General features: G+C 47.7%; 3 protein-coding genes across 16 annotated transcripts in view; 1 reads left to right on the top strand and 2 right to left on the bottom strand.

The window, feature by feature from the left end:
- The window catches only part of fryl (furry homolog, like), a 72,336-nt gene extending 53,952 nt beyond the window's left edge, over positions 1–18,384 (top strand). For 10 of the 14 annotated variants that reach the window (XM_030372359.1, XM_030372360.1, XM_030372362.1 and 7 more), the window contains 14 exons: positions 490–651; positions 1,176–1,250; positions 1,409–1,585; positions 2,770–2,970; positions 4,293–4,511; positions 6,817–7,181; positions 10,529–10,736; positions 10,867–11,016; positions 11,417–11,515; positions 12,529–12,597; positions 13,695–13,712; positions 14,400–14,510; positions 15,570–15,763; positions 16,533–18,384. In XM_030372359.1, coding sequence (XP_030228219.1) covers positions 490–651; positions 1,176–1,250; positions 1,409–1,585; positions 2,770–2,970; positions 4,293–4,511; positions 6,817–7,181; positions 10,529–10,736; positions 10,867–11,016; positions 11,417–11,515; positions 12,529–12,597; positions 13,695–13,712; positions 14,400–14,510; positions 15,570–15,763; positions 16,533–16,779 — 2,295 coding nt within the window. In that variant the 3' untranslated portion in view covers positions 16,780–18,384. Of the gene's footprint in view, positions 1–489; positions 652–1,175; positions 1,251–1,408; positions 1,586–2,247; positions 2,736–2,769; positions 2,971–4,292; positions 4,512–6,816; positions 7,182–10,528; positions 10,737–10,866; positions 11,017–11,416; positions 11,516–12,528; positions 12,598–13,694; positions 13,713–14,399; positions 14,511–15,569; positions 15,764–16,532 lie in introns of those variants that run through there. The other 4 variants (XM_030372354.1, XM_030372364.1, XM_030372355.1 and 1 more) reach the window with 3 other exon arrangements.
- Positions 18,385–18,746: 362 nt separating this feature from the next.
- On the bottom strand, positions 18,747–20,540 carry zar1 (zygote arrest 1). The gene is made up of 4 exons (XM_030372380.1): positions 19,415–20,540; positions 19,235–19,327; positions 19,091–19,165; positions 18,747–19,019 (listed from the first exon to the last, which is right to left on the bottom strand). Exons 1-4 carry the CDS (start codon positions 20,045–20,047, stop codon positions 18,876–18,878), a joined length of 945 nt encoding a protein of 314 aa, XP_030228240.1. The 5' UTR covers positions 20,048–20,540; the 3' UTR covers positions 18,747–18,875.
- A 214-nt stretch (positions 20,541–20,754) lies between these two features.
- On the bottom strand, positions 20,755–23,536 carry slc10a4 (solute carrier family 10 member 4). Its single transcript, XM_030372377.1, has 3 exons — positions 22,489–23,536; positions 21,876–22,086; positions 20,755–21,534 (listed from the first exon to the last, which is right to left on the bottom strand). The coding sequence occupies exons 1-3, from the start codon at positions 22,914–22,916 to the stop codon at positions 20,998–21,000; spliced, it is 1,176 nt and encodes a 391-aa protein (XP_030228237.1). The 5' UTR covers positions 22,917–23,536; the 3' UTR covers positions 20,755–20,997.
- Positions 23,537–23,688: the final 152 nt, after the last annotated feature.

The following is a 23,688-nucleotide window of genomic DNA, read 5'->3' as shown; positions in this document are numbered from 1 at the left end:
ATTGCGGTGAGGGTGGTAGATATCTGGTGTTTTTTATATCAAGATACAGCTTTAAGTGTTTGTGTTCTTTCCCTCTTGGACACGGAATACTCCTATAGAAGGGTACAGTAGAGTTCATCTTTCTCTTTTTTCATTAGCATTTGTGAAAAGTGTCATGAGCTATTTGTTCACATAACATCAATATTACCTATGTTTGGAGTAATGTTTTCTGTTTTACTTAATGCTGGAACAAAGATGGCGTAAAGGAGAGTGGTTGTTAATGAGCTGTTGATGTGTGGGTTTTGGTATAAAATAATAGCGTACAGCAGAATGCAATGTTGACGTGTGATTGGAATGAAACATACTATTGTACAAGAGAATGGGATGTTGATGTGATTGTGATGAAACATACTATTGTACAACAGAATGGGATGTTGATGTGATTGTGATGAACCATACTATTGAACAGTAGAAAGGGATCTTGACGTGTGTTTTCATTGGTCACTCCAGACGCCCATCATAGGACATAAGTATGGGGACCAACGCACGCCTGCGGGCCGCATTGGGAAGCAGCAGGTGATCGCGGTGACAAGAAGCACCTCGTCTACCTCGTCAGGGTCTAACTCCAACGGCCTGGTTCCCGTCAGCTGGAAGAGGCCCCAGCTCTCTCAGGTAACCACGGTGATACTGGAGTTACAATCCTTGACGATCAACTACCAGGTAGCCATGGTGACCCACTTGGCGATGGGGTGACCATGGTGTCGAGCCTGACGATCAGGGAAACAGTGACACTCCTAAGGAGTGGGTAAATTGCTTTACTCTTGCCAAGCAGGTTACCCTAATGATACACCTGAGGACCAGGTAACCATAGAGACAGCCTGTACATGTAGGACTGGTTAACATAGTGACACACCGTGCGTTGAGGTAATAGTAGCGACACACATGGATGGCAGGTAAATATAGCGTCACTCCTGCGGGCAGGTAAATATAGCATCAAATCTGGTTTGCAGGTTACTATAGAGACACGTTATGGTAATCATTTGCACACACCTTGGAAGAGGTGTGTTCGGTAACAATCAAGATACCTGACTTTCAGCCAATGGGTCAGGATGTGCAGAATGGTGTCTTACTGTGATCTATTTCTGTTGTTCTTTAACGTTCTAGTGTGTAATTTCCTGTCAACGTTATAATTTCAGAGGAGGACTCGGGAGAAGCTGATGAATGTGTTGTCGCTGTGCGGTCCCGAGTCAGGAATCCCCAAAAATCCCTCTGTAAGACTCCTCTCCTAATCTGAGCCCAGAGCCTCAGTCCACACCTCCACAGACCACCACAGACCTTATCTACACACGCATGCGATTGCCTGCTGTTTGTAACGTTAGTCTTGTGCAACTCTGTGTTTGATCGTGTCTGCCCCGGTGCGTGGGCCCAGGTGGTGTTCTCCTCCAGCGAGGACCTGGACTGTGGGGAGCAGCAGAGCAGCCTGATCCCCACGGTGGAGGAGGTGGTGCAGGAGGAGGAGGGCCAGGGAGAGGACGCCGGCAGCGAACAGCAGTTTGGCGTCTTCAAGGACTTTGACTTCCTTGACGTTGAGCTAGAGGACACAGAGGTGAGCGTTCAGGAGAACTACAAACATGGAGGACAAAGCTTGCCAAGATACTGGCTTGATGCTCAGTGCAGGGGTTAATAATCTATAGGGGCGAGACATTATACTGACCAGATACTCTTGGATACACGTAGACACACGGGTATACCATTAGATATACTCTCATATACTCACGTACTCTTCGATACACTTAAATGCACTCCTGTACTCTGATGCACTCAGATACTCTGAAATACACTGTTTGTTGAATCTCGGCTATACTTTGATGCACTTTAATACACTTAAGTCACACTATTCAGTGTGTTATCAATGCAGAGTTCAAGCTTGGTAATGTGTTTTGAAATAATACATTTCAGTAAGAATACCTTATACAAGTGTTCTATTGACAGGAAGTAAAAAGTTTTGAACTGCGACTTATTTCAGTTACCTTTTTAACAAAGTGCTCTTATAGCGTTCTGTTTTTGTATTGTTTTCTTTTCTGGCCATATTTTTACGTTACAGTGTTCCATCCGATCTCTCGTCTTCTGTGTTTAGGACTCAAACGACTCACAAAGTTAGTAGAGGAAAACAAACGTTTTGTTCTGTGTCCTGTTTGTCTCTCTGTCTCTAACAAGCCATAGTCTTCTAACTCGCCTCTCTCACCTTTCTTCTTCTTTTGCTACAAGGAGTTGCAGGTAAGTCTGAGTAGTGCCCCCTGGGGTTGGCCTGTTAACCTCCCTGTCTTGTGACTGTTTCGTGACGTACAGCTCCTTCAGTAGAAACCACTGCTCCTTTGAATCGTCCTCCAACTCCTTTGGTTATCATGATGAGTCGTTGATTCCAGAAGTTTGCTTTCAGTGCCATCAGGATATCCGGTTAGAGCCCTGAAGTAAGATAAGATGTACTTTAGTAATGCAAGACAGGTTTAATCTGCTTGTCACAGCAGAAGTACAGCCGAAGTACAGATGATCAATAAAGAGATTATTAGAATATGAATAAAAAATATGACTGAGAGTATGAAAAGTTTTTATCTGACTTTATCAGCACTGTATTTATTCACATATATGGTTATTTGTTTGTAACGTGTGTTTTTGTCCCTCTCCATTCGTGCGTGTATATGTATATACTTGTGTTATTGCCGACTCCCCTTGTGGTCCCTGTCGTGCGTGGCGCCCCTCTAACCTGCTGTTCCCTGCGGCGCCCTGCAGGGGGAGAGCATGGACAACTTTAACTGGGGCGTGCGGCGCCGCTCGCTGGACAGCATGGACAAGGGCGACACGCCGTCGCTGCAGGAGTGCCAGTACACGGGCAGCACGCCCAGCCTCAACCTCACCAACCAGGAGGACACAGACGAGTCGTCAGAGGAGGAGGTACTGAGTGCTAGCCAGATTCTCACTCGCGCCAACCTCGTAAGTCCTCTCCATCTACACAAATTCAGCCCATCCCCACCCTGCCCTATCTATGCCGCCCCCCTGCCCATTGACCCCCGCCACGCTCCTCTCTCAGAAGGCTGGCATGGTGTGTGTGCGTGGGTGTCGGGTTATGGCTGTGTGTGTGTGGGGACTTGCGCTGAGCTGAGCCTCAATGGGTCAGAGGCTATCTGCTTGCTTCCTGGCTGGTGAGAGACACGCCCCCTCCGTCCCCTTAGTCCCCAGTGCAACATTACTGTTGATGTGCACACTCTACCATTAGGTAAGTACAGGCTACAGCCTAGGACAGTGTACAGTATAGAACCAGTTAAGTCCTGTATGGAATAGTACTGACCTACTAACTTGGTTTTATAGTATGGTATGCTGAGATCATTCAGATCCTTCCTAAAACCAAGTCGAACTGACTGCAAGCTGTTCTACTTGGACACTTAATTGGCCAAAGGAACTCCGCCTCGAAATTCGAGTCGACGTACGGGATTGTTTAAAGAGGTTGACGATCATCATAGCCCCGCCCATAGGCAGGGGCTGTAAAGAATATGTATCTTCACTAATAATTGAAAGAGACCTTCAGCTTTAGATATGCGACATATGCAATTTATTGTCAATTTAAGACAAAGTGACAAATTTACAGCATGGTTCTCTGCCTTTCGTTAATTTTAGGTTCTAAGTTATTTGGCTGCTTCTCTCTTAACCACACCCTGCTTTGCACTGTTTGTAGGAATCTGTTTTCTTTCTGGATGTAGTGCTGCTTCAGTCCTCTTGACGCCCTTATTTTCCAATATATTTCTCTACTTACTTCCTGCTCTGTTGTGCATCTTGAGAATGAGCCTAACTCCCTTAAACTCCTCTTATCCACCCCCCTTTATCAGCATGCCTTGTGTGACATTAGAGCATTGGAAGAGCCTTTAGAAATTGATTAACTACTACCATCTTGACCATGGCACAATTTCACTTAATGTTTTTGCCTTGCTGAATTTTAGACAAAAATTATCTAATCTATGTTATCTTAACTTATTATCTTTTGACATATATACACATATATATATACATGGATGAATCGTTAGATGCATGCATAATGAAAGTGACCAGAGAAAAGGAGCCTGGTGCTTGACAGTTTAGTAGCCTGCTCTTCAGACCTCTGACAAAACGCAAGCAGGGCCGTGTAGCAGTTGAATACATTTTATATATGAAGTGGGTTTAATTAAAAAAAATACGGGGGAGTATTTTGTGTCGTCTGTCCGTCTCCCTCTCGGGGCGAGCGCTGACCAGACGATGCTTATCTGGTGTCATTTCCTGAACAGCTGAACAGCGACTCGGCCACGGACGACGCCACCTCCAACCACGTGGACTCCCTCCTGCAGTCCCAGGAGTCATGCAGCAGCGTGCTCCCAGAGGACGTAGGCTGCCCCTTGCCCTCCCTCCCCTCCCACCCGTCCCTTCCTCGGCTGGACAGCCCCGCCCTGGACCGTCCCGTGCTGGAGAGGGCCCATTCAGACAGCGCCAGCAGCCAGCTGCCTGAGGTGCGGACAATCGGGATCAGTAATACGCTGTGGTGCTCGGGCGCTTTCTAGTCTCTGGCGGCATGCTCTCTGCTCGGGCTGTGGGGTTATAGGGGTTTCTTGCCTGTGTTCTCTCCTCCGCCTGTCTGTCCTCCTTGCTCTTTCTGTCTTTCTGTCTGCAATGGTGGGTTTCTGATGGGATGCATGACGCTGGTGTTTAGGTGTGTCCAACTGTCTGTCTGGAAGTGTGTCTGTGTGTGTGATGGGGCGAGCAATACAGCAGGCTTGTGTTGCCGTGTGTGTGTGTGTGTGTGTGTGTGTGTGTGTGTGTGTGTGTGTGTGTGTGTGTGTGTGTGTGTGTGTGTGTGTGTGTGTGTGTGTGTGTGTGTGTGTGTGTGTGTGTGTGTGTGTGTGTGTGGGGAGGGGGGAGGGTAGGGTGCGTATATGTGTGGCTGCTCTGCTTTGGGTTTTGGGTCGGCGTGGGGCTTCATCCTCCAGCTCTGTATTTCTTATGGGTTTTCTTTGTGGGGTGCGCTTGTTTTGATTCGGGGAGAGATCATAGTGCAAAAAAACAAAAAAAAACAAGCGCTCACCTCAGGTCAGCTGTTACTGCTCACTAATAATTCCCACCTCCGAGCCGAGAGCTCCAAACATCTAACCCCTCCCCTACGATGCCGTCACCTTCAACCCACCGTCATGTGAGTACCACTGCATTAATCTCCAGTCGGTTCTTCTTCAAAGTGTAATCAGGACTAGACTGGAGCACACCACCTGATTAAAGGAAAGGCGTTGATGTTGTTGGCATGATTTGTGAGGCCATTAAGGGGCTAAGGCCACTCCTTTGATCAGCTAACCACTTAAGCGTCACCTGCTAACCGCTCTCTTGCTTCCCACTAACACCGGTGACTCGTGTGCTCTCCTTGATGTGCGTTTGTCAGCGAAGCGACCTCGGGTCACGCCTGAGGCGCCAATTCACTGACCTCACCTGGGTAACATCATGCATCTCCTGACTCATAGCTGATGGGGACCACGTGGTAGCCATCCCTCTGCGTTAGCCCAGGCATGGTCTCATTGGGGAAAACAATGGCTTGGCTCCTCGCAGACGGCTAGCTGCGTGGAGCGGGCCAAGATCTGGCAAGCAGCCTCAATGTCATCTGGAGGACATCTCCTCCATCACTGGCCCCCAGCTCTTAGTTTAATGAGCATCAGATAAAAGCATCAATAGTCTTAGTCACCCCGCCCCACCTCCCGCACCCCCACGCCTGGTCCTCCCCCCACTATCAGACCGGCAACGCTCCTGAAAGCTTTCCGGGACGGATGGCACACTGCCATAAAACCCTCTTTGCATTGGTCTCTCTTCAGTTAAAACAAAAATGAAAACGAGGGGACATGAATTTGTTCGGTCGGGGCCTCGCTGTGCGGTTCCATTAAATACCCGCCGCTCCCCCTTGACATTTCATCCTCCCGGACACTTTCCGTGATGGGGTTTAATCTGTTCTCCACAACCTGCGTCATTCACCGTAACCGCCGGGTTACCGTGGTCTGATGTAATTCAGCATCCCCCGCTCCCCCTGCCCTCTGGGTTGCTTTAGTCATCGATTTTTACACAATTCTTACGTCAACCTCTTTAGCCGTTGCAGGGAAACCCAATTACCACACAGCCATGTTTTCTTTTTTGCTGACGCAGTGCAAAATGCGTGGGTTTACTTAGGGGAGGAATTCATTTCTCACGCGTGTGCCATAAATCAGTGGCTTATCGGCCGTAGAGGCGGAAAAGTGCACAACTAGCGCCGTCCCATTCTCCCGGTGGTCTTCCGTATGCTAAGGGCCTGTCATGGCTGATGTGGTGGGTGGTTTACGAGGGGTCGGGTCACATCCCTATCGGCACCCCAGTGATGGACGGTTATTAGCCCTCTATTTGTTCTATAGTTCCTATGGTTCTCGCATGGGATACATTTTCTTCAACGAGCCACTCTGAGAAAGTGTCTTTGTTAATGGAACGGGTCGATCTTTCGGTATACAGGTTCTGCCAATCTGACGCTAATAAGATCCTTTGTGTCTGGTGTATACATGCGAGTACAATGAGCCTAGTGTTTGGTTTGAATGGGATTTTGTGTTGATCTAAACCTGCACTATGCAAGTCTTTCCATTTGAAGCCTCTAGTGAGTGGTCGCTGCAGTTCCAGCTGGTTCATTTTGAGACATCACTGTCGTTTGACATTTTCCCGGCGGGGGGCAATAGTGGTGGGGGGCAAACAGAATGAGCCAAAACTTTTTATACAAGAGGCTTTTTGACACCTCTTGCTCCTGTCTGGCTCTGGTTTCAGGACGCCGTCAGCATGACCGCCGCGGACGAGCTCAGTAGCAGCGTGAGCGAAGACACGGGGTTTTGCAGTGCCCCCCCGCTGCCCTCTGACCCCCTGGATCTCTGTGACCTCCCGGACTCGCAGGACCCCCAGGACGAGCTGGACCCGGCCCCCCCTCCCACGCCGGCCCATGACACTCCGCCGGGGGGGTACCTGTGTGAGGACGAGCCCCACCGGGCGCTGCCGCTGCCCATGGCCCTGACGCCGCTCCCGTCGCTGCCCGACAGCCCCTGCGGCTCAGTGTGTGAGGAGGACGTGACCCTGGCCCTGAAGGAGCTGGACGAGCGCTGTGAGGAGGAGGAGGCCGACTTCTCAGACATGTCCAGGTGAGCGCAGCAAGGAGGTCCTCGCGAAGAAGTAGTAGAATCAGGAACTCGGGGAGCAAGGCTTAAAGGCCGTCGTCAGCAGGCGGCCTTTGCACCTCATACAGCATCGCTGTGATGCTATTGTTTAACTTTCTAAAGTAATTTGTAGAGCAACACCTTGATGCTATTGGTTTACTTTCTAAAGTACTTTGTAGAGCAGCGCCTTGATGCTATTGGTTAACTTTCTAAAGTACTTTGTAGAGCAGCTCCTTGATGCTATTGGTTTACTTTCTAAAGTACTTTGTAGAGCAGCGCCTTGATGCTATTGGTTAACTTTCTAAAGTACTTTGTAGAGCAATGCCTTGATGCTATTGGTTAAATCTCTCAAGTACTTTGTAGATCAGCGACCTCGATGCTATTGACTAACTTTCTCTAGTACTTTATAGAACAACGCCTTGATGCTATTTGGCTAACTTTCAAATTCTTTGTGGAGCATCACCTTGATGCTATTGGTTAACTTTCTCATGTACTTTCTAGAGCAACGCCTTGATGCTATAGGTTAACTTCCTCAAGTACCTTGTAGGGCAGGTATGGGCAACTGGCGGCATACGGCCCGCATCCTCACTCAGTCAGGCCTGCACATAATTTAAAAAAAAATAATAATAATAATAAGTGATCGAGTTACAGAAAACTCGGTCAAGAAAGATGAGAAGAATTCATAGAATTCAAAGGCAAACCCATGCATCTAGTTTGCTTAGAAACAATATCAGTCAATAAAGATATCCACTTAAGTCGCCACTACAACTACTACAACTGCAATGAATATCATGCTTGTTGGGTTTGAGTTCATTGAGTTGTTGCATTTAATGTTTGGCCACGGGTTTTCAGTTTTGTGACATTGAATGATGATGTATGTGAGCCCTTTGCACTGCTAAAAATACGGACCATTCATGTGGCTGTTTGAGCATGGAAAACATGAAATTAATGTATGTTGGTTCAATTAACATACCGTACATAGGTTATGATTCTGGAAGTTTTTTTAGGTAGTGGCCATCCCCAAAATGCACCAGAATACAGGAAATCATATCTACCAAATTCGAAATTGTAGGAGCAAAATAGGGCATCGCCTTGATGCTATTTGCTAACTTTCTCAAGTACTTTGTAAAGTCATGCCCTTATGCTATTGGTAAACTTTCAAGTACTTTGTAGAGCAACGTCTTGGTGCGATTTATCAACTTTCTCAAGTACTTTGTAGAGCAATGCCTTGATGCTATCGGTTAACTTTCTCAAGGCTTTGGCTTTGTTTACTAAGCAATTAAGCACTTTGGGAAAACTTTTTACAGTTTTGCAGAGCAATGCCTTATGGTCATTGGTTAAGTTTCAGTGTCTCATAAAGCAACAGATTTAGACAAAGCTGTCTCGTGTCAAGGCTTTCGGGTAAGCAACGTGTTAAGGCTTTCAGGTATGTTTCTTAGGTCTTTATCGACCCGAGAAAGTGCTTCAACCAGCAGTGCTTTTAGGACATTACCAAGCTGCCTGAGGTCCTCATAAAGAAATTCATTCAATCCATCACTTCAGGGCCCTTGGTAAGCTGTCTCAGGTCCTCGTAGTGCAATGTTTAAGTCAAATCCATCAGCAAACTTTTAGACCATTGGTCAGCTGTTCACTAATGATCTTGGGTGAGGTTCTGAAATCCCACCAGTTGGGTTGGGATGGACTGGTGTTTGAGTGTGAACGCTGAGATTCGTGATAAGATACTTCACACTGTGCTCTTTTGGGTTTGTCCGAAACAAACCCCTCTAAAAGTGGTGTGGTGACACGGGGCAGCCCTGTCTGGTTCCTCTCCCGGGAGCAGCAGGCCTAAGTTTGAAGGTTGTCCGGCAAGCTCCTCCTGAAGGTGGGCCAACAGAGACTGGAGGACAATGAGCCCAGCCAGGGACACAAATCAAACTGTGAACCGCTCTGCAGAAAGGAGTTCTGCCAAACCCTTAAAAACGAACACCAGGCTCAGCAAGTTGTCTAACACATAATGAAGCAACTTTAGAAGAAAGGATTTTTTGCTTCATACCTCTTTCACTTATTTTATGCAAATTGGATTTAGTACCTAATATTTCAAATATTAATGTCAAATAACGAAATGAGTGTGGTGGTCGAGTATGGTGGTTGTCAATTGTTTACGAAAGAGTGTTTGGCATTCAGTTTCTGTCCGAGTTGAACTATTAAGCTGAGGATGCGTGTACAAACATAACCTGAGAAGCATTTGGCCTCCTTTGAGAAAGGGTTTGTTCCAGCAAGTTGCATTAGAAACATACAGGGAGTCCTGATGTAACAGGGATTTTCGCATTTAAATTCACCACCACAGTTAAACACTTAAGTCCTTCACTGAGTGGAGAGGGAAGGGGGCTGGGAGGACTTCAATAAAAGGGATGTCTGAAAGTAAAGTGTTTATGTGCCAAGAACGAAAGGGATTGAGTGTGAGGGAGCGAGCTTGGGGCCTAGCTGTTATCCAGCTAGTTTATCGTGTAAGTGTGTGTGTAGCAGTGAGGTTCTCTACACACTCCTTGCACTGCTGTTTGGGACGGTAGCATCGCGCTTTTGCAGTTTGCCATCGCAGCGCTATCGTGCTGCAGAGCACAGAACGAGAAACAGAGAGCAAGAGACACGGAGCAAAAGAGAGAGAGTTCTATTTGAGGTGAGGATGAGGACAGAAACAGTGACTGCTACAGCGCTCGGCAGCACTGGCTTTCGCTACTTCTACTCGGTCTGCTTCTTCAGGCTCTTTGGTCCCACTGGCCTGTGAGTATCTTGGGAGTCGGGGAGAGGAACGCGGGCATTTGCATGCTAAATTGCTAATAACTCAGTGTGTTGTTTTTCTGCCGGGGCACTGCAGTAGAATAGAGCTTAAAATAGACTGCAGGGAGAGAAGGGAAGGGAGGGGGAGAGAGTAGCAGCAGGAGATCGGGGGGGAGGGGGGAGAGCAACATGTGCATTTGTTTTGCTGTTAGCTTTGTTCTCCATTAGCTCTGTGTTAGCTATAGGGTTAGCACTGTACTCTGTTAGTGACACGCTCCCTCTGTTAGCATTGTTCTCCTTGTTAGCTCAGCGTTAGCTCTAAGTTAGCTTTACTTTTAGCTCTGTGTAAGCTTTACTATGCATCATCTTTGTTGTTTATTTTAGCTATGCTCCCAGTGTTATCTCTTTGTTATCGCTGTTAGCGTTGTCTTGGCTCTGTGCTTCCTGTGTTTGATCCGCTGTAGCTTTTAGAGCTGTGTTAGCTCTGCGTCAGCTCTGTGGCAGCACTTTGTTAGCGCAGTGAAAGTTCTCTTAGCCCTTTCTTAATGCTGTCGTGCTTCCTGTGTGTTCTGAAGTCAAGATGACTGTGAGACGGAGGGCTTCCCAGAGATCCAGCCCTCTCCGCCCCCCTCGCCTTTCCTCTCGGCCATCTTGGCCGCCTTCCAACCCGTCGCCTATGACAATGAGGAGGACGCCTGGCGTTGCCACGTCAACCAGATGTTGTCCGACACCGACGGCTCCTCTGCCGTTTACACATTCCACGTGTTCTCTCGACTCTTCCAGGTGAGAGGAGGTTGGAGTGTGTGTGTTTGTATTGTTTATTGTCCGTTATGTTTTTGTATTCTGTCCTTAGCCCCATGTCTTTGGGCAGGTAGTGATTGTTGTTGTTTATTATTGTTGTTGTCTACCACAGAACATCCAGAGGAAGTTTGGCTCCATCACCCACTCGGCCGTCAGGTTCCTAGGGGAGCGGCTCCAGCGAATGGGCAACCAGTTCCTCAGCTCCCTTGAAGTCATGACCTCTCACTCCAACTGTCCCACCGTGCTGCTGGATGCCGAGACGGTGAGACTACAAAACAAAGGCAGAACACCTGCTCTTTTATTTTGTTTTTTTTTAACTCAAATAACAAAATGGTTGAGTCTTAGAGTACTGCAACACTGTCAATCATTTATTCGGCTTTCTTTGAGTGCACCGGTTCAAAATAGGTTGTACAAGACGCAAGTTCTTCTCTTCAACACAGCCTCAATCTTATGCTTTATCCCTTTCAGTTACTGAAGCCTGGAGCATAATGGGAATTGTACTTTGATCATTCCACGTGATGTATTACTGTAGAAGTTTAAGGAGCTACAGAAAGCTTAATTTAGCGATTTGTATCCTAAGATGCATTTTGTCTCCTCTGTCCGATCTCCTGCCTCCTCTATCCTATATTCTGTCTCCTCTGTCCTGTCTCCCGTGGGTGCAGCTGTTGTCCTGTGGCCTTCTGGAGACGTTGAAGTTCAGTGTGCTTGAGCTGCAGGAGCATCTGGACACCTATAACGGCAAGAGAGAGGCTGCTGAGCAGGTGAGCACCTTCATACTCTTCTCATCCTCCTCTTCCTCCTCAGTCACCCATCACTGTCCGTCCTTGAATGTAAATAAAGCGTTGAAGAATATTAGAAAAAAGGCGTCTGTCTGGTCCAGTGGTCTGTTTGTCTCTCTGAGCTGTCTCTGATTGAAAGTCAGTCCGGGTGTGGCAGAGTTATCATCATACTACGTCAGATGCATGACTCCTGCCTGGCAGATAAAAATAGTGCTCTGCTGCTAAACGAGTTATGGAGGCCTGGTGGTGGTGGTGGTGGGTGCTCTATGGGGCGGTGAGCTTGCAAAGGCTGCTGGGATGCGGGGAGACTAATTGAATGAGGCAGTGCCAGTCCTGAGGGCTGCCCTCCTCCCAACTACCTCCTCCTCCACACTCCCTCCCTCTCCCCACTATCTTCTGAGACCCTCCCCCACCGCTGCAATGTAGCAGACCTCCTTTAATTCGCTAAGTACAACACTTTTATTAAATCTAGCCCTGCCCCCTCCTAGCAGTTTTACACACACCACGGACATACACGCACCACGCTACACACACATGATGGGGGAAGGGGAACTTTTCTTGAACTCACTGTTATTGGCTTCTCTCCCTCTCTCATCCTGCTCTCCCTCTCTCTCTCTAATCCTGCTACTCTCTTTATCTCCCTGCTTCTCTCGGTGCGTCTTTGCTATCTATCTTTCCCTCTCTCCATCTTTTTCACTCTGGTCAATCTTTTTCTAACCTATCTCCATCCAACTCTCCATCTTCTCATCTCCCTCCCTTTGCCTCTTATCTATTCCATCTCTCGGTATCCTTCTCTCCATCTCCTCTTTCTGACTCTCTATCCCATCTCTTTCTCTCTGCCTCTCTCTTGCTCTATCTCCATCTCTTCTTTTCATCCCTCTTTGTCCATGTCTTTCCCTTTCCCTATTTCTCCCTTTCTCATATCTCCGTCTCCCTTTTTGCCCCTCTCCCCTCCATTGCTCCGTTTCTCCCTCTGTACCTCTCCTGATCTCCAGTGGCTGGAGAACTGCAGGAAGACGTTTGGAGATAAAGATGGCTGCCAGCGGGGGAACACCCAGGCCCAGGTAGGGACCACAGCCCACCAAGTTGCATCACATGTCCAACAGACTTCAAAAGACAACTCTAGTTTCAGTGCTTGAATAAAGACCTAATTTGAATCAAGATGTTATTAAATAAAATCCACATCAATATTTAATAACGGCTTCAAATAAAGACCTAAAGCCCTGAGTACCTGATTTGAATAAATGCCTAATTTAAATAAGATCGCCCCTACCAAATATCTTGTTTTGTCCGAGGCCTAATTGATCATCATTTCCAGGAAGACAACAGGAAATGACAAAATAATCCAATTGGGGCTCAGGCTGAGGGTTACAGAGTCCAAACAGAGGGGTGATGGCCCAGGCTGCCTTACTGCTATCTTACTGCTCGCATCTTTAAGCTGTCACTTTAGCCAAGAGCTGGCATACGACAGACTGCTGTAAGATAGATGTACATCTAGGGGATGATTAGACATGGATACGCCTGCTGTCTTGCTGTGTCTCTCTACCCTCCCTTTCTCTCCTATTGTCTTGATGTGTCTACCTCCTCTCTCCTACTGTACATACTGTCTTGCTGTACCTGATTTTGTTCTTTTCTGATGTCTACTTGTGCCCTTGGTTCACCAGATAAGCATGAGGGGACCAGGCTTTAGCTCCTCTGCAGGCAAGAGGAATGCTAGCTAGCTTAAGAATTTTACTGGCTAGCCTTGCACTCACAAGCTTCCTGAATATTAGCTGGCTAGCATATTACTGGCTAGTTAAACACTTGTTGGCTAGCAGAGCTCTGGCTCGCCTATCACTCGCTAGCTACCTGAGCACTGCACTCTCAGAATTCTGGCTAGCTTAGCGCCAGCTGGCAGAGCACTCGCTGGCTTAAAGAGCTCTGGCTAGTAGTGTGTTAACAAGCAAAACATTTGCCGTCTAGCAAATGTCTCTGGCTAGCTAAACACTCACTGGCTTCTAGTCGTTAGCACTGCCAGCTAACCACTGGCTAGTTAATCACTTTGTTATGTGGCACGGTGCTATGTGAGCTGCTATGTTTAAGCACACTAATTCTTGATTCTTCTTCCTCTCCTGTGTTGTTTGTGGTTTTTGTTGTGTGACCTGCTCGCCTTCTTGCTTAGCACATGGAGAATCTAGCAGTAAGTGGTTCTCATACCGTGAACTCTCATCACCATAATCATTCCATTCAGACCCAACCCCTCTCACCGTATCATCTCTGGCTTCATTTGAACGGCTGCCTAGCAGACCGGCATCCTTCTCCATCTTTATTTAACCGTGCTTCACCCTTCCCCAATGCAATCCTGCTCAAGTTCTTCAGTGGCTCTGTTAGGGCAACTGGTTGCATCAGATCCCTCTCTCACCTTCATCATCCTCCCTATCGGTGGTGGTGGGGCAGGGGTGTTGCCGTGGGTTAACCGGACTGAAGGATGAGGGAGAGCATCGCTAGTGTTTACTGTACTTTCATCCTGCATGCGTTACTCCTCCGTCCCCAGGGTTTCTTGTCATCATGTGATCCTTTATTAGATGTTTACCTGTGTTAGGAAACTGGATTATTTTGGGGTGTTTTGGTCGAAAGGACACACCTGTTGCTCACCGCTGCCCCCCTCCATGTCCTCCATGGTCACATTAACCCCTTCATCAGCTGGCCATCTTCCTCATCTGATCGCTCCCCCTACCCCTCGCTCCCTCTAATCCAGGATCCACTTCTGTCCAATCATGTCACATCTGCCTAAATCATGTGACCTTGTGAGTTCTGAGGAGTTTGTGAGTGATTTTAGGATTTACTTTCTCTCTCCCTCCACCCACCCTCTACTCTCTCTCTACAGGAGTTGGAGTTGTGTCGCCGGCTCTACAAGCTCCATTTCCAGCTGCTGCTGCTGTTCCAGGCGTACTGCAAGCTCATCAGCAGGGTAGAAACCATCAAGAGGGAGGCAGAGGTAGCCCACTGTTCACCCACCATGGATATTTCATCTGTCTCATTCCCCTCCTTACACACACTAAAATACTTTAATATGATACAAATCGTCTTACAATACTCCGAATGCAAACATTTTAGCCTGGGAATCAAAGCCCTAACTCTGAGAGCGTACATGCATTATTCTACCAGTTGAGTCGACAACAAATCAAACCCAGAGCCTTTCAGTGTTGGTGCTGTTCTCTACCAGAGCTGGGCTGACCACAGGATCATGACTTCATGGTCCTTAATGGTTTCCAGTAAAAGCCAGAATGACACCAGCAGCTCTCTGGGTCTCGGTGTGCCGTAAATCCCTCCTGGATACCTGATTTACTGTTTACTATTCATGAGTCATTTAGCTGAAGCTTTTATCAAAGTGATTTACAGTGAATATGTATATACATGTAATTTAAAGAGCAGGTTGTTCGAGGAATGCCTCCAGGTAGACTGCAGAAAGTGGGGTTCAAAACCCAGAACCTTTCAGAATGGAGCAGTGAACAGTCTAACCACGACGCTGTCCTATCATCGTAACACGGCATATTCCTCACAATGTCTTTGTGAACTTCTGCATTTACAGTTTTTTTGTTCAATCCTGAACTCCTGCCATGGCAGTACATCTTGGAGCAGGAATGTAGATGGACCGATCGATCGGAGAGAGGGTTCAGTTCGTCGCTATCTAAGCCATCGCTCCCCCTCTCTGTGTTTTTATAGCTCTTGGAGGGCTCTTTAATCAGATCAAAGCTCTTTATGAGATTACATTCTCCTGGCATGGCCTTATAGGCTGGCTCTCCCAGTTAATCACTGGTCAATGCTGAGGAGAATGGCCTCTGTGACGTCTGTCCCCACTTTAAACATGGACGCTGTTATCAGTGCATAGAAGTCAGTGTTTGTCACTGTCTTTCCCTTCCGTCTAATCAACGGTCTACCTCTCTGTCTTTCTTAATGTCTGCCTACCTATCTGTCTCTGTTGGACTTCCTGTCCGTTCATCTTTCTGCTTATGTTTTCTTATGTCTGTCTGACTTCCTGTCTGTCTCTTATCAGGTGACCAACATGTCAGATGAGCTGGCTCTTCTGGAGGGCTGTCTGAAGGAGGCGGAGACAGGAAGTGAGGGACAGGAGGTGATCTGTCTCTCGGACGACACGCAGACCAACACCGAGACGGCCATCCAGTCGCTGGTCGAGACCCTGAGAGCTAGAGACTTCACCTCTGCCCTAAACCAGGTCAAAGTCTTCAGGTAGGTCCTCCACTCAGACCTGAAATAATCTAAAATTAAACCAGAACACCATGCTTGAGCACATGTGTAGAGTTTGCTGCCACCTAAAGGTTAAAAACAATGAACATGAGCACCTATTTCTTTTTCGATTAATTCAAGCGCATAATATCCTTGCAGAATACCAAGAGAGGTTTGACACAAGATAAATGATTAACATGGATAAAAAGTAGTTTGATTATAACTATATATGCGATAACATATATATTTGGATGAATGGGCGGATGATATATATATCATTTGCTTTAGTCCTAGAAAGACCAAGAACCCAATTCTCAGTCATTTTATCCCCACAACTCTGCCGGCGATTAAAATTCGTCCTGCAGAAGGGTCTGGAGAAGAGCAATACATTTCTTTCTGCTTCCGATACGTTTTTGCGGGAGCCAATCACCAAGCTGGCTTTTCCCCCCGGCACGCTATTGACAGGTTTAACACAATGACGACAGGGAAGCAACGGCAAGCAGCCAATTGCGTACAGAGTCTTTTGTACTAGGCCCGTTGATCACGCCTCTTGTACTGAAGAAAATGACAGCAGCCTCCCCAGAACAACGTGCAAACTACGGTTGAGCTTGGTCTGACAATAGCCAGGCTCCCCCGCAATGTTAAGTGTTGTGTTGTTTGACCTCTAGATGGCAGCAAATTAACAGTGCATATAGTTGCTCTTTAATAACTCCCACAACACTGGCGACCAGAAGCAGGGCTCTAACCCCGGACCTCTCTGCTCCCCTACCAGGTCCCTCTGGCCCAGCGACATCTTCGGCAGCGACTCAGACGACGCGGTGCAGACCCTGCTGCACATCTACTTCCGCCACCATACGCTGGGGCAGACGGGCTGCCTGGCGGTGCTGGGAGGCAGTGGAGACCTCTCTCAGGCCAGCCGACGCCTCATGGAGCTCAACCTGCAGATCCGTCAGGCACTCAGCCAGGAGCAGGGACCTGCCCGCCTCACCCGGCCCTCCATGGTCAGCGTGGGGCTGTGAAACGTATCAAACGCACCCTCCCTCAACATAGACACACACTCTGATGCTCCCTGGAAGTGGGGGTGGCCCTGGGGAGAGATGGGTGGCTAAGGCCAGCTTCTGATTGGACAAGATACTAAGACTTTTACCAATAAGGGCTAACGCACGCTTGGGGGGGGGGGAGGGGGGCAGGTGGGGAAGGGGTACCTGTGACTCATCGGTCTAGGCGATGACATCACCGAGTCCCCTCCCCCTCCCCTCCCTCCCTCCCCCCCTCCCTGGACTGATGCGCACTCTGCAAATTCAGCTGCAATAAAGGATGCGCCGGAGCTGACGTAGCCGGAGAAACGGGCGGCGGAGACGATGCGTACACGACAGATTTTATTTTTTCTTATCTCGTTGCTTTTGGTTGAGTGGTACAGAGCAGTGTGAGCGAGCTTTGCACTGGGGGTCCACCAGCTGTGTGTGTGTGTGTGTGTGTGTGTGTGTGTGTGTGTGTGTGTGTGTGTGTGTGTGTGTGTGTGTGTGTGTGTGTGTGTGTGTGTGTGTGGCGAAAGGAAGGAGAGGGATGCTGTCCTGTCCACTTCTTTAAGCAAAAGCATAAAACATTTAAAAAGAAAAAAAGAAAGGGTTTTCAAAAGCATGCTTGAAAGAGAAAGCACTGCAAGAGTATTTTTTTGGGAGAAATGTATTTTTTAGTAGTGCTACTATCCTAGGTTGTAAATGTTTGGGTATTTAACATGTAACCCCGAGGGGGGGGCGCTGTGTTCCCCCTGCAGCTGTAAAAAGAGAAATATATCCGTTTATTGACCCGCGACTCTTTAACCAAATAAGTAGCTGCCTTCTAGAGACTTGTAACAGTGTGCTGTGTATTGGATACTCTGGTATACACACATCTATACATACATACATACAAACACACACACAGAAAACTGCATTTAATTGCACACGAGTGCAGACCGGCTCCGGCTCACACGGCGGAGGAATGTGCGTAACTTATTGTACTCTGTATATATTTTAGAAGGTGTATAGTGTAAAAGCAGTATTTTTTTGTGTAATGCACTGTTAACCTGAGTGTGACCGGATTGAAGGGAGGGTACTCTACTGTTGAAGTCCAGTCACACACTTAACAAAACCTTTTCCCAAACCCTGGCTTGCTTGATGCTTGTAAACTGGGCTGGGAGTCTTATTTTTTTTTTTTTGGGGAGGGGGGGGTGGGGGAGGCGGGGTTTAACCAAATCTCGACCAATGAAAATGGCGACGGTGGCTTGTAGCCTCTCTCCTATTGGACGGCCGCAGCCTATCCTCGCTGAGTCCTATGCATTCCTTTTTCCACTGTGATCCTGCCCCCCCTCTCCCTCCCAGGGTTGTGTCAACTCCCCCCCCCCTCCCGCTCTGTCCCGGTAGTGGCAGGGGACGGTTTGCGCTCAGAGGAAGGTCCTCTCGGCACATTGTAACAATCACTGTAGTCTCCACAGAGCTTCTGGGCTTGCCTGCTAGATTTAAAAATGCTGTTATTAAAAATGGATATATTATTTACCTGGAAGAGATGCATTATATATATATATATACACACACGATTCTCAGCCTTCACTCGGGACAAATAAAATTGATAAAGTAAACATGTCCAGGTGTTGCGGCTCATTTCTACTCTGAACGGATGGACCGCTTGTGAATGCATAAGCTGTAGGCTTCTAGGGCAGAGTGCAAGGTATTCAATGGATTTGTCTTTACTGAAGGCATTGTCCGGACACCAGTCCTGCCAGCGATCATGCTTAGGTTTACATTAAGCCACCAGTAGTGGATAGCTGCAGGTGAGCTTCACTCAAGATGTATGCTGAATAGAGACTTGTGATGTATGCTAGTCTTATCTAGGGACACACCAGAATTGTGATGTTACTGAAAACAGGAAAAGGGCTGATTTTCTAATCGCTGATTATACCCAATAGCATAATATGACCCTTTAATAATCCAAATAACTCCACTGATAATGTGCCATGTAGTTTATTTCAAAACATTCAGCGCACAGCATCAAGACCTGAACCAAAACAAAACTCTGACATGAAATTAAGAAAATGTCACCACATCCGAGGCAGACTTTGTTGGCAATAGGAGTTCTAGATGATGTACTTGAAGCTGAAGGTGCTGTCGCAGGACAGCCGTTTGCCCTTGCACCTGCCGCACAGATCCTGCCTGTGGGGTCGTTTGGGATCGACATGGCGCAGAGTCGACGCACACGAACATCGTGCCTTGTTGCAGATCTGGAATTGAGGTCAATGGTTAGTGGAGGATCTCGCGCATTCCATCATGTTGGGAGACTCAAGTGTCTTACATGGCATGTTATGTCTTCAACTCGGTACGGGTTGAATTCCTTTTGGCATTTTCTGCAAAACTGTTTGAAATAAACCTGGTAGGAGAAGTAGAAGTTATAGCAGGAAAACAAAAGCAAGCGCGTGTTGCGATTTCAATGCATTACCTTATTTGTGCCCTGGACGCACCAGACGTACGCGCTCTCCCACCGTAGATTACACGCTCTGCAGTGATAATATCCGTACTTCTGTTCCAGAAACTGGACACCAGACAGTCAAGGTTTGAAGCACATTTATTAGTATACCATAATATAATAGTTAACTCGATCATTGTGTGTGGCCCTCACCTGAAATCTCACGCGGGCTTTGAGTTTGGAACTTTCCTTGACGGATTTGGACGCATCGGGTTTAAGCGGCTGCTTTGACTTAATGTTTTTGCGCTGGGCAGCGGTCTTCTCCTCATCCGTCTCCGCGCTGATGTTCTGATTCTCATTCTTCGTCGCCTCACCCTCCAGAAGTGGTTCTCCACTCGCCACGTCACAAGAGGTGCCCTTGTCGTCATCGGAGAGAAACGATGTAATAGATCTGTACGCGATAGGCGAGTAGACGGCGAGAGTTCGAGGGTATCGCACGCCGCCTGCGCCTTTCGGACTGCCCGGTGAACCTTGACCTTTAATGGACAGCAGGGTCCGGGGCCCAATTGCGCACTGCACCGAGGCGTCGGTCTTGGGGTTCACCTGGATGGCCACATCTTTAGTGTTGGCCTTCCTGAGGCGCGGGGTGAGCTTCGGGTTGATTTGTGATAAGATGGACCTGAGGTGCGCGCGCTGAGTGTTGTTGAACGCTTCGATGTCCGCGTGCTGGGAAATGTACTTATTGTATTTCCAACCCACATCTCGGGGCTTGTGGTACCTGCTGGCGTACGGGTTGTATGAGGAATAGAAATAGCTGTCGACTGACTCGTCACCATACGTAGCCATCTTGTTCAGCCAACTAGCTTGTGAGGCGCGTCAATATAAATGCATCAGACGAGGCTCGCGCGCCATTAGCTCTGATTACGGACAGGTGCGCTAGTTTTTGGTTTTGTTTGTCTTTTTCAAATAGCCTTCCGACACAAAAAAAACACACCGGGTAACAACATGGCCCCCACCCTCGGTAGGCCGTCTGTATCGTATAGCTTTTGTTTATTCATACTCTCAATTGAATGCCATAAATCTCTTCATATATAGTTGATTTATAATATACATAACTACACATGTCATGTTCTCTCTATTATGCGCTCCTGTTCACATTATAACGAGTGTAGTTCGATAGGCTAGTGGGTCGGCACTGGTTGAGGAATACGTTATTCCATAGGCCTACTCCATAAATTAAATTAAAAATTAAAAAAAAAAAATACATAAAGTTTTCAGTTCTTCTGCAGTCTCCCGCAAACTGTTTAATTATTGGTAGGCCTATCCAGTAAAAAAAAAACTGCCCAAGTAGGACAGGAGATGTAGATGTAAAATATATATATATATATATATATATATATATATATATATATATATATATATATATATATATATATATATATATATATATAATGTGTTGTAACTGAGGCGACTTGTTTCTCCATTCATGTTCTTGAATGTATTGATAATGTAGACAAATGCTGTAAACTTCCAGAGATAAAGATGACACTTCGCAGAAGAAAACTCTTCTATATATTCTTATGGACATCTTTGCATTGAATGTTGCACATATTTGGCAATGTTTCCGTTTAAATAGCTTATGTTATGACACACAAACACACACACACACACACACACATCTCACGCGAGTCTCGGTATACTGCGCACGCCCGTCATCGGTCTCTCTTGCATAGCCTTGACCTCTCTATGGACACGATGGATGAGGAGGTGGACGTTGGGTTTTGGTCTCCAGAACCTCACACCGGGGTGGCGTCAATGCACCCCTCCAGCCGGATAGTGTTGGGGTCACTCGACGTCACCGTGCCGTACGAGGCGTTAAAGCAGTCTTCCTCGTCGTCTTCAAACCTTTGGTACGTTATGTTCGTTCCGTCACCGCCGCCTCCCGCCACGGGGTCCGGTTTATGTAGAACCTCCTTCCGGTACATTTTATACCCAAGGATGAAAATTCCTGCCTCGGCCGCCTGGAAGAGCGCGTAGAGTAGCGGGAACATATACATGCCCCCCATAAGGTGAGGCGGGAAGGCCAACTTTAGGATGGCTGTGCACAGCTGCACGTTCTGGCATCCCGTCTCCATGGAAACAGACCTCCGGCAGTTGGGTGGCAGACCGAACAGCGTTGCGAGGCCGTATCCCGCCGCGTAGCCGCACATGGGCATGAGCACCGCCACCACATACACGGAGGGTGGTATGGTGGAAAGCAGCTCAGGGCCCAACATGGCGCCCGTTAGGATGAAGAGCAGGATGAGCGTGACCAGCAGCGACCATAAAGACAGCTGTAAGTAAAATGAATAAAACATCACGTGACGTCAGGTAAAACCCTTCTGAATCACGACGTAGCCTACCCCCCCCTCCCCTACTCGCTCTCCCTCTCCCTACCTTTTCAATACCTTTTATTTTGTTCAGCTGGTACAGATCAGATTGCTAGTTAATTTCCGTTAGACATTGAAAGAGATGAAAAATATAAATATTAAGAAAATAAAACTTAATCTTGCTGCTGAACAGACAAATATTTGGAGCACTACTGTGGTCCCAATTCAAAGTCTACACATGCATGTACAATCCACAATAGAAAACATGAGAGTAGGCCTACACGCAAAAAGTGTGCGAGGTTTACCTTCAACACGATGTCGGCTATCCGCGTGTAGCGGTAGCGCAGCGCGACCCCTAGGCCGATAGGGACCAGAGTGCTGAAGAGCGTGAGGATGATCGCCCCGAAGGGCATCAGGTTGACCACGGGCGTGTTGATCCACGCGCGGCTGTAGATCCACAGACACAGCGGCATGAGCACCAGGGCGAGCAATGTGGACGAAATGGTCATGATGATGCTTGAGGAGTGAGAGAGAGAGAGAGAGAGAGACCCGTTAGAGGAGAAACACACACACCGCTTTAAAAAAAAAAAAGTAACCTAAAGTTATACACATAAAACAAGTTGATAAAGAATGCTATTCTAAACAAAACATACATGTATTGAATTACATTTTTGAGACACACGTAAAGTGGATAGTGTGCGTAAAATCATCGTCTCTTGTGCGTAATTCGATACGTGGTTCGTTTAAAGGCGATACGTGGTTCGTTTAAAGGCAATTATCTCGTTTCAAAACTGTAGATGAAGACCTATATACTGCTTGTTTTTTTTATTATTCTAAAAGATGGGGGGAAAAACCAACAAACACATGCGTTTCACCGTGAGGTGGGAGACGCGCATCATCTCGCGCACCCAGCCTTACCTGAGGTTCATCTCTCCGTTGACCAGGAGCGACATGATGTTGGACAGGTTGCCCCCCGGGCAGCAGCCACAGAGCAGCACGGCCATGGCCGCCACGTCGTCCAGGGAAAAGGCCAGGGCCAAGAGGAAAGCCACTAAGGGCATGATAACGAACTGGCACACCAGCGCGAGCAGAACTCCGATGGGTCTCCTGATCTGCTCCCCGAGCTGACTCACGTCCACCGTGCAGCCCAGGCCCAGCATGGTGAGGCACAGGACGAGCCCTACGAACACGTTGATGCCGTGGCTCAACGGAGAGTCCCAGAACGCAGGTACCAGGTGGTTCGGGTCCGTCGGCACCGCAGCCATCAGGTCTGCTTCGATTGCAGTCCTGAGTGCATTGATTTCTGAGAATATCGGCCAACTGGTGCCGGGGTGTGACCCCTCCATGGATAAGTCTTTCTCAATGCTGTCTAACAAAACAGATGCTTTAAAGTGTAGGGTGCCTTGAAAACGGCGCTAAAACATCCTTTTGGAACCCCGGTGATCAAGCACGCGTCCAGATATCACCTCAGCGCGCGCAGAGAGGCCGGTGACTCTCCCCCGAGGTGTCCGCTCGTAAAATGAGATTTTCCCCAGTGACGTCCTCGCTGGCCACTTTCACAAATGAGTCTCCGCGGTTGTGCATATGATTTGACGGCCCCCTGTGGCACTGGGTCTTAAGGACAGCTCGTCGTGCGGCTCCACTGGTTCCCGCGGATTGGTTCCCCCGGAGCACGCGCGTCGACGCAAGTCGGCTCACTCTTAACGGTACTTATTCTAGACTAGAGCATATGGCTTCAGATACCCTCGCATATCGCATTTTGACCAGCACAGAAAGGAAGAGAAGTTATTGCAAATAGAGTAGGCCTATTTGAAATGTAATATAACGTTTGAGAAAATTGGAAAAATAGTCATCCGGATACTTCATAAGCCGGCCCTAGGCTATTGCCTACATACGACGGCACCTAAACTAAAACACCGCTGTTTCTTTAGATGCTACTATATGTATGATGCTCTGGGAGAAAATGAAGCAGCGGTGCGATGTTTGTCGTGGGTGAACCTTTACAGAGACACGTGACCTTTATGTGGGCGCACTGACTGTAATGATGGAGTGGCCGCTACTTTTGTTCTCTGCCCGTTCTCTCTCTTTCATGAATCTGTGTCGTTGCGGAGCATGAAA

This window comes from Gadus morhua, chromosome 12 (genome assembly GCF_902167405.1).
Source record: "Gadus morhua chromosome 12, gadMor3.0, whole genome shotgun sequence".
Lineage (NCBI taxonomy): Eukaryota > Metazoa > Chordata > Actinopteri > Gadiformes > Gadidae > Gadus > Gadus morhua.
This window is presented reverse-complemented; position numbering and strand designations above follow the sequence as displayed.

Excerpts from the sequence above, each read along its gene's own strand:
- zar1 (XM_030372380.1), bottom strand. The coding sequence starts at position 20,047 with ATGGCTACGTATGGTGACGAGTCAGTCGACAGCTATTTCTATTCCTCA. Across the intron at positions 19,328-19,414 it reads AAGCCCGCGTGAGATTTCAG|TTTCTGGAACAGAAGTACGG; the intron begins GTGAGGGCCACA and ends TCTGGTGTCCAG. Across the intron at positions 19,020-19,090 it reads TTGAAGACATAACATGCCAT|ATCTGCAACAAGGCACGATG; the intron begins GTAAGACACTTG and ends CCTCAATTCCAG.
- slc10a4 (XM_030372377.1), bottom strand. The coding sequence starts at position 22,916 with ATGGAGGGGTCACACCCCGGCACCAGTTGGCCGATATTCTCAGAAATC. Across the intron at positions 22,087-22,488 it reads AACGGAGAGATGAACCTCAG|CATCATCATGACCATTTCGT; the intron begins GTAAGGCTGGGT and ends TCACTCCTCAAG. Across the intron at positions 21,535-21,875 it reads TAGCCGACATCGTGTTGAAG|CTGTCTTTATGGTCGCTGCT; the intron begins GTAAACCTCGCA and ends TTTTACTTACAG.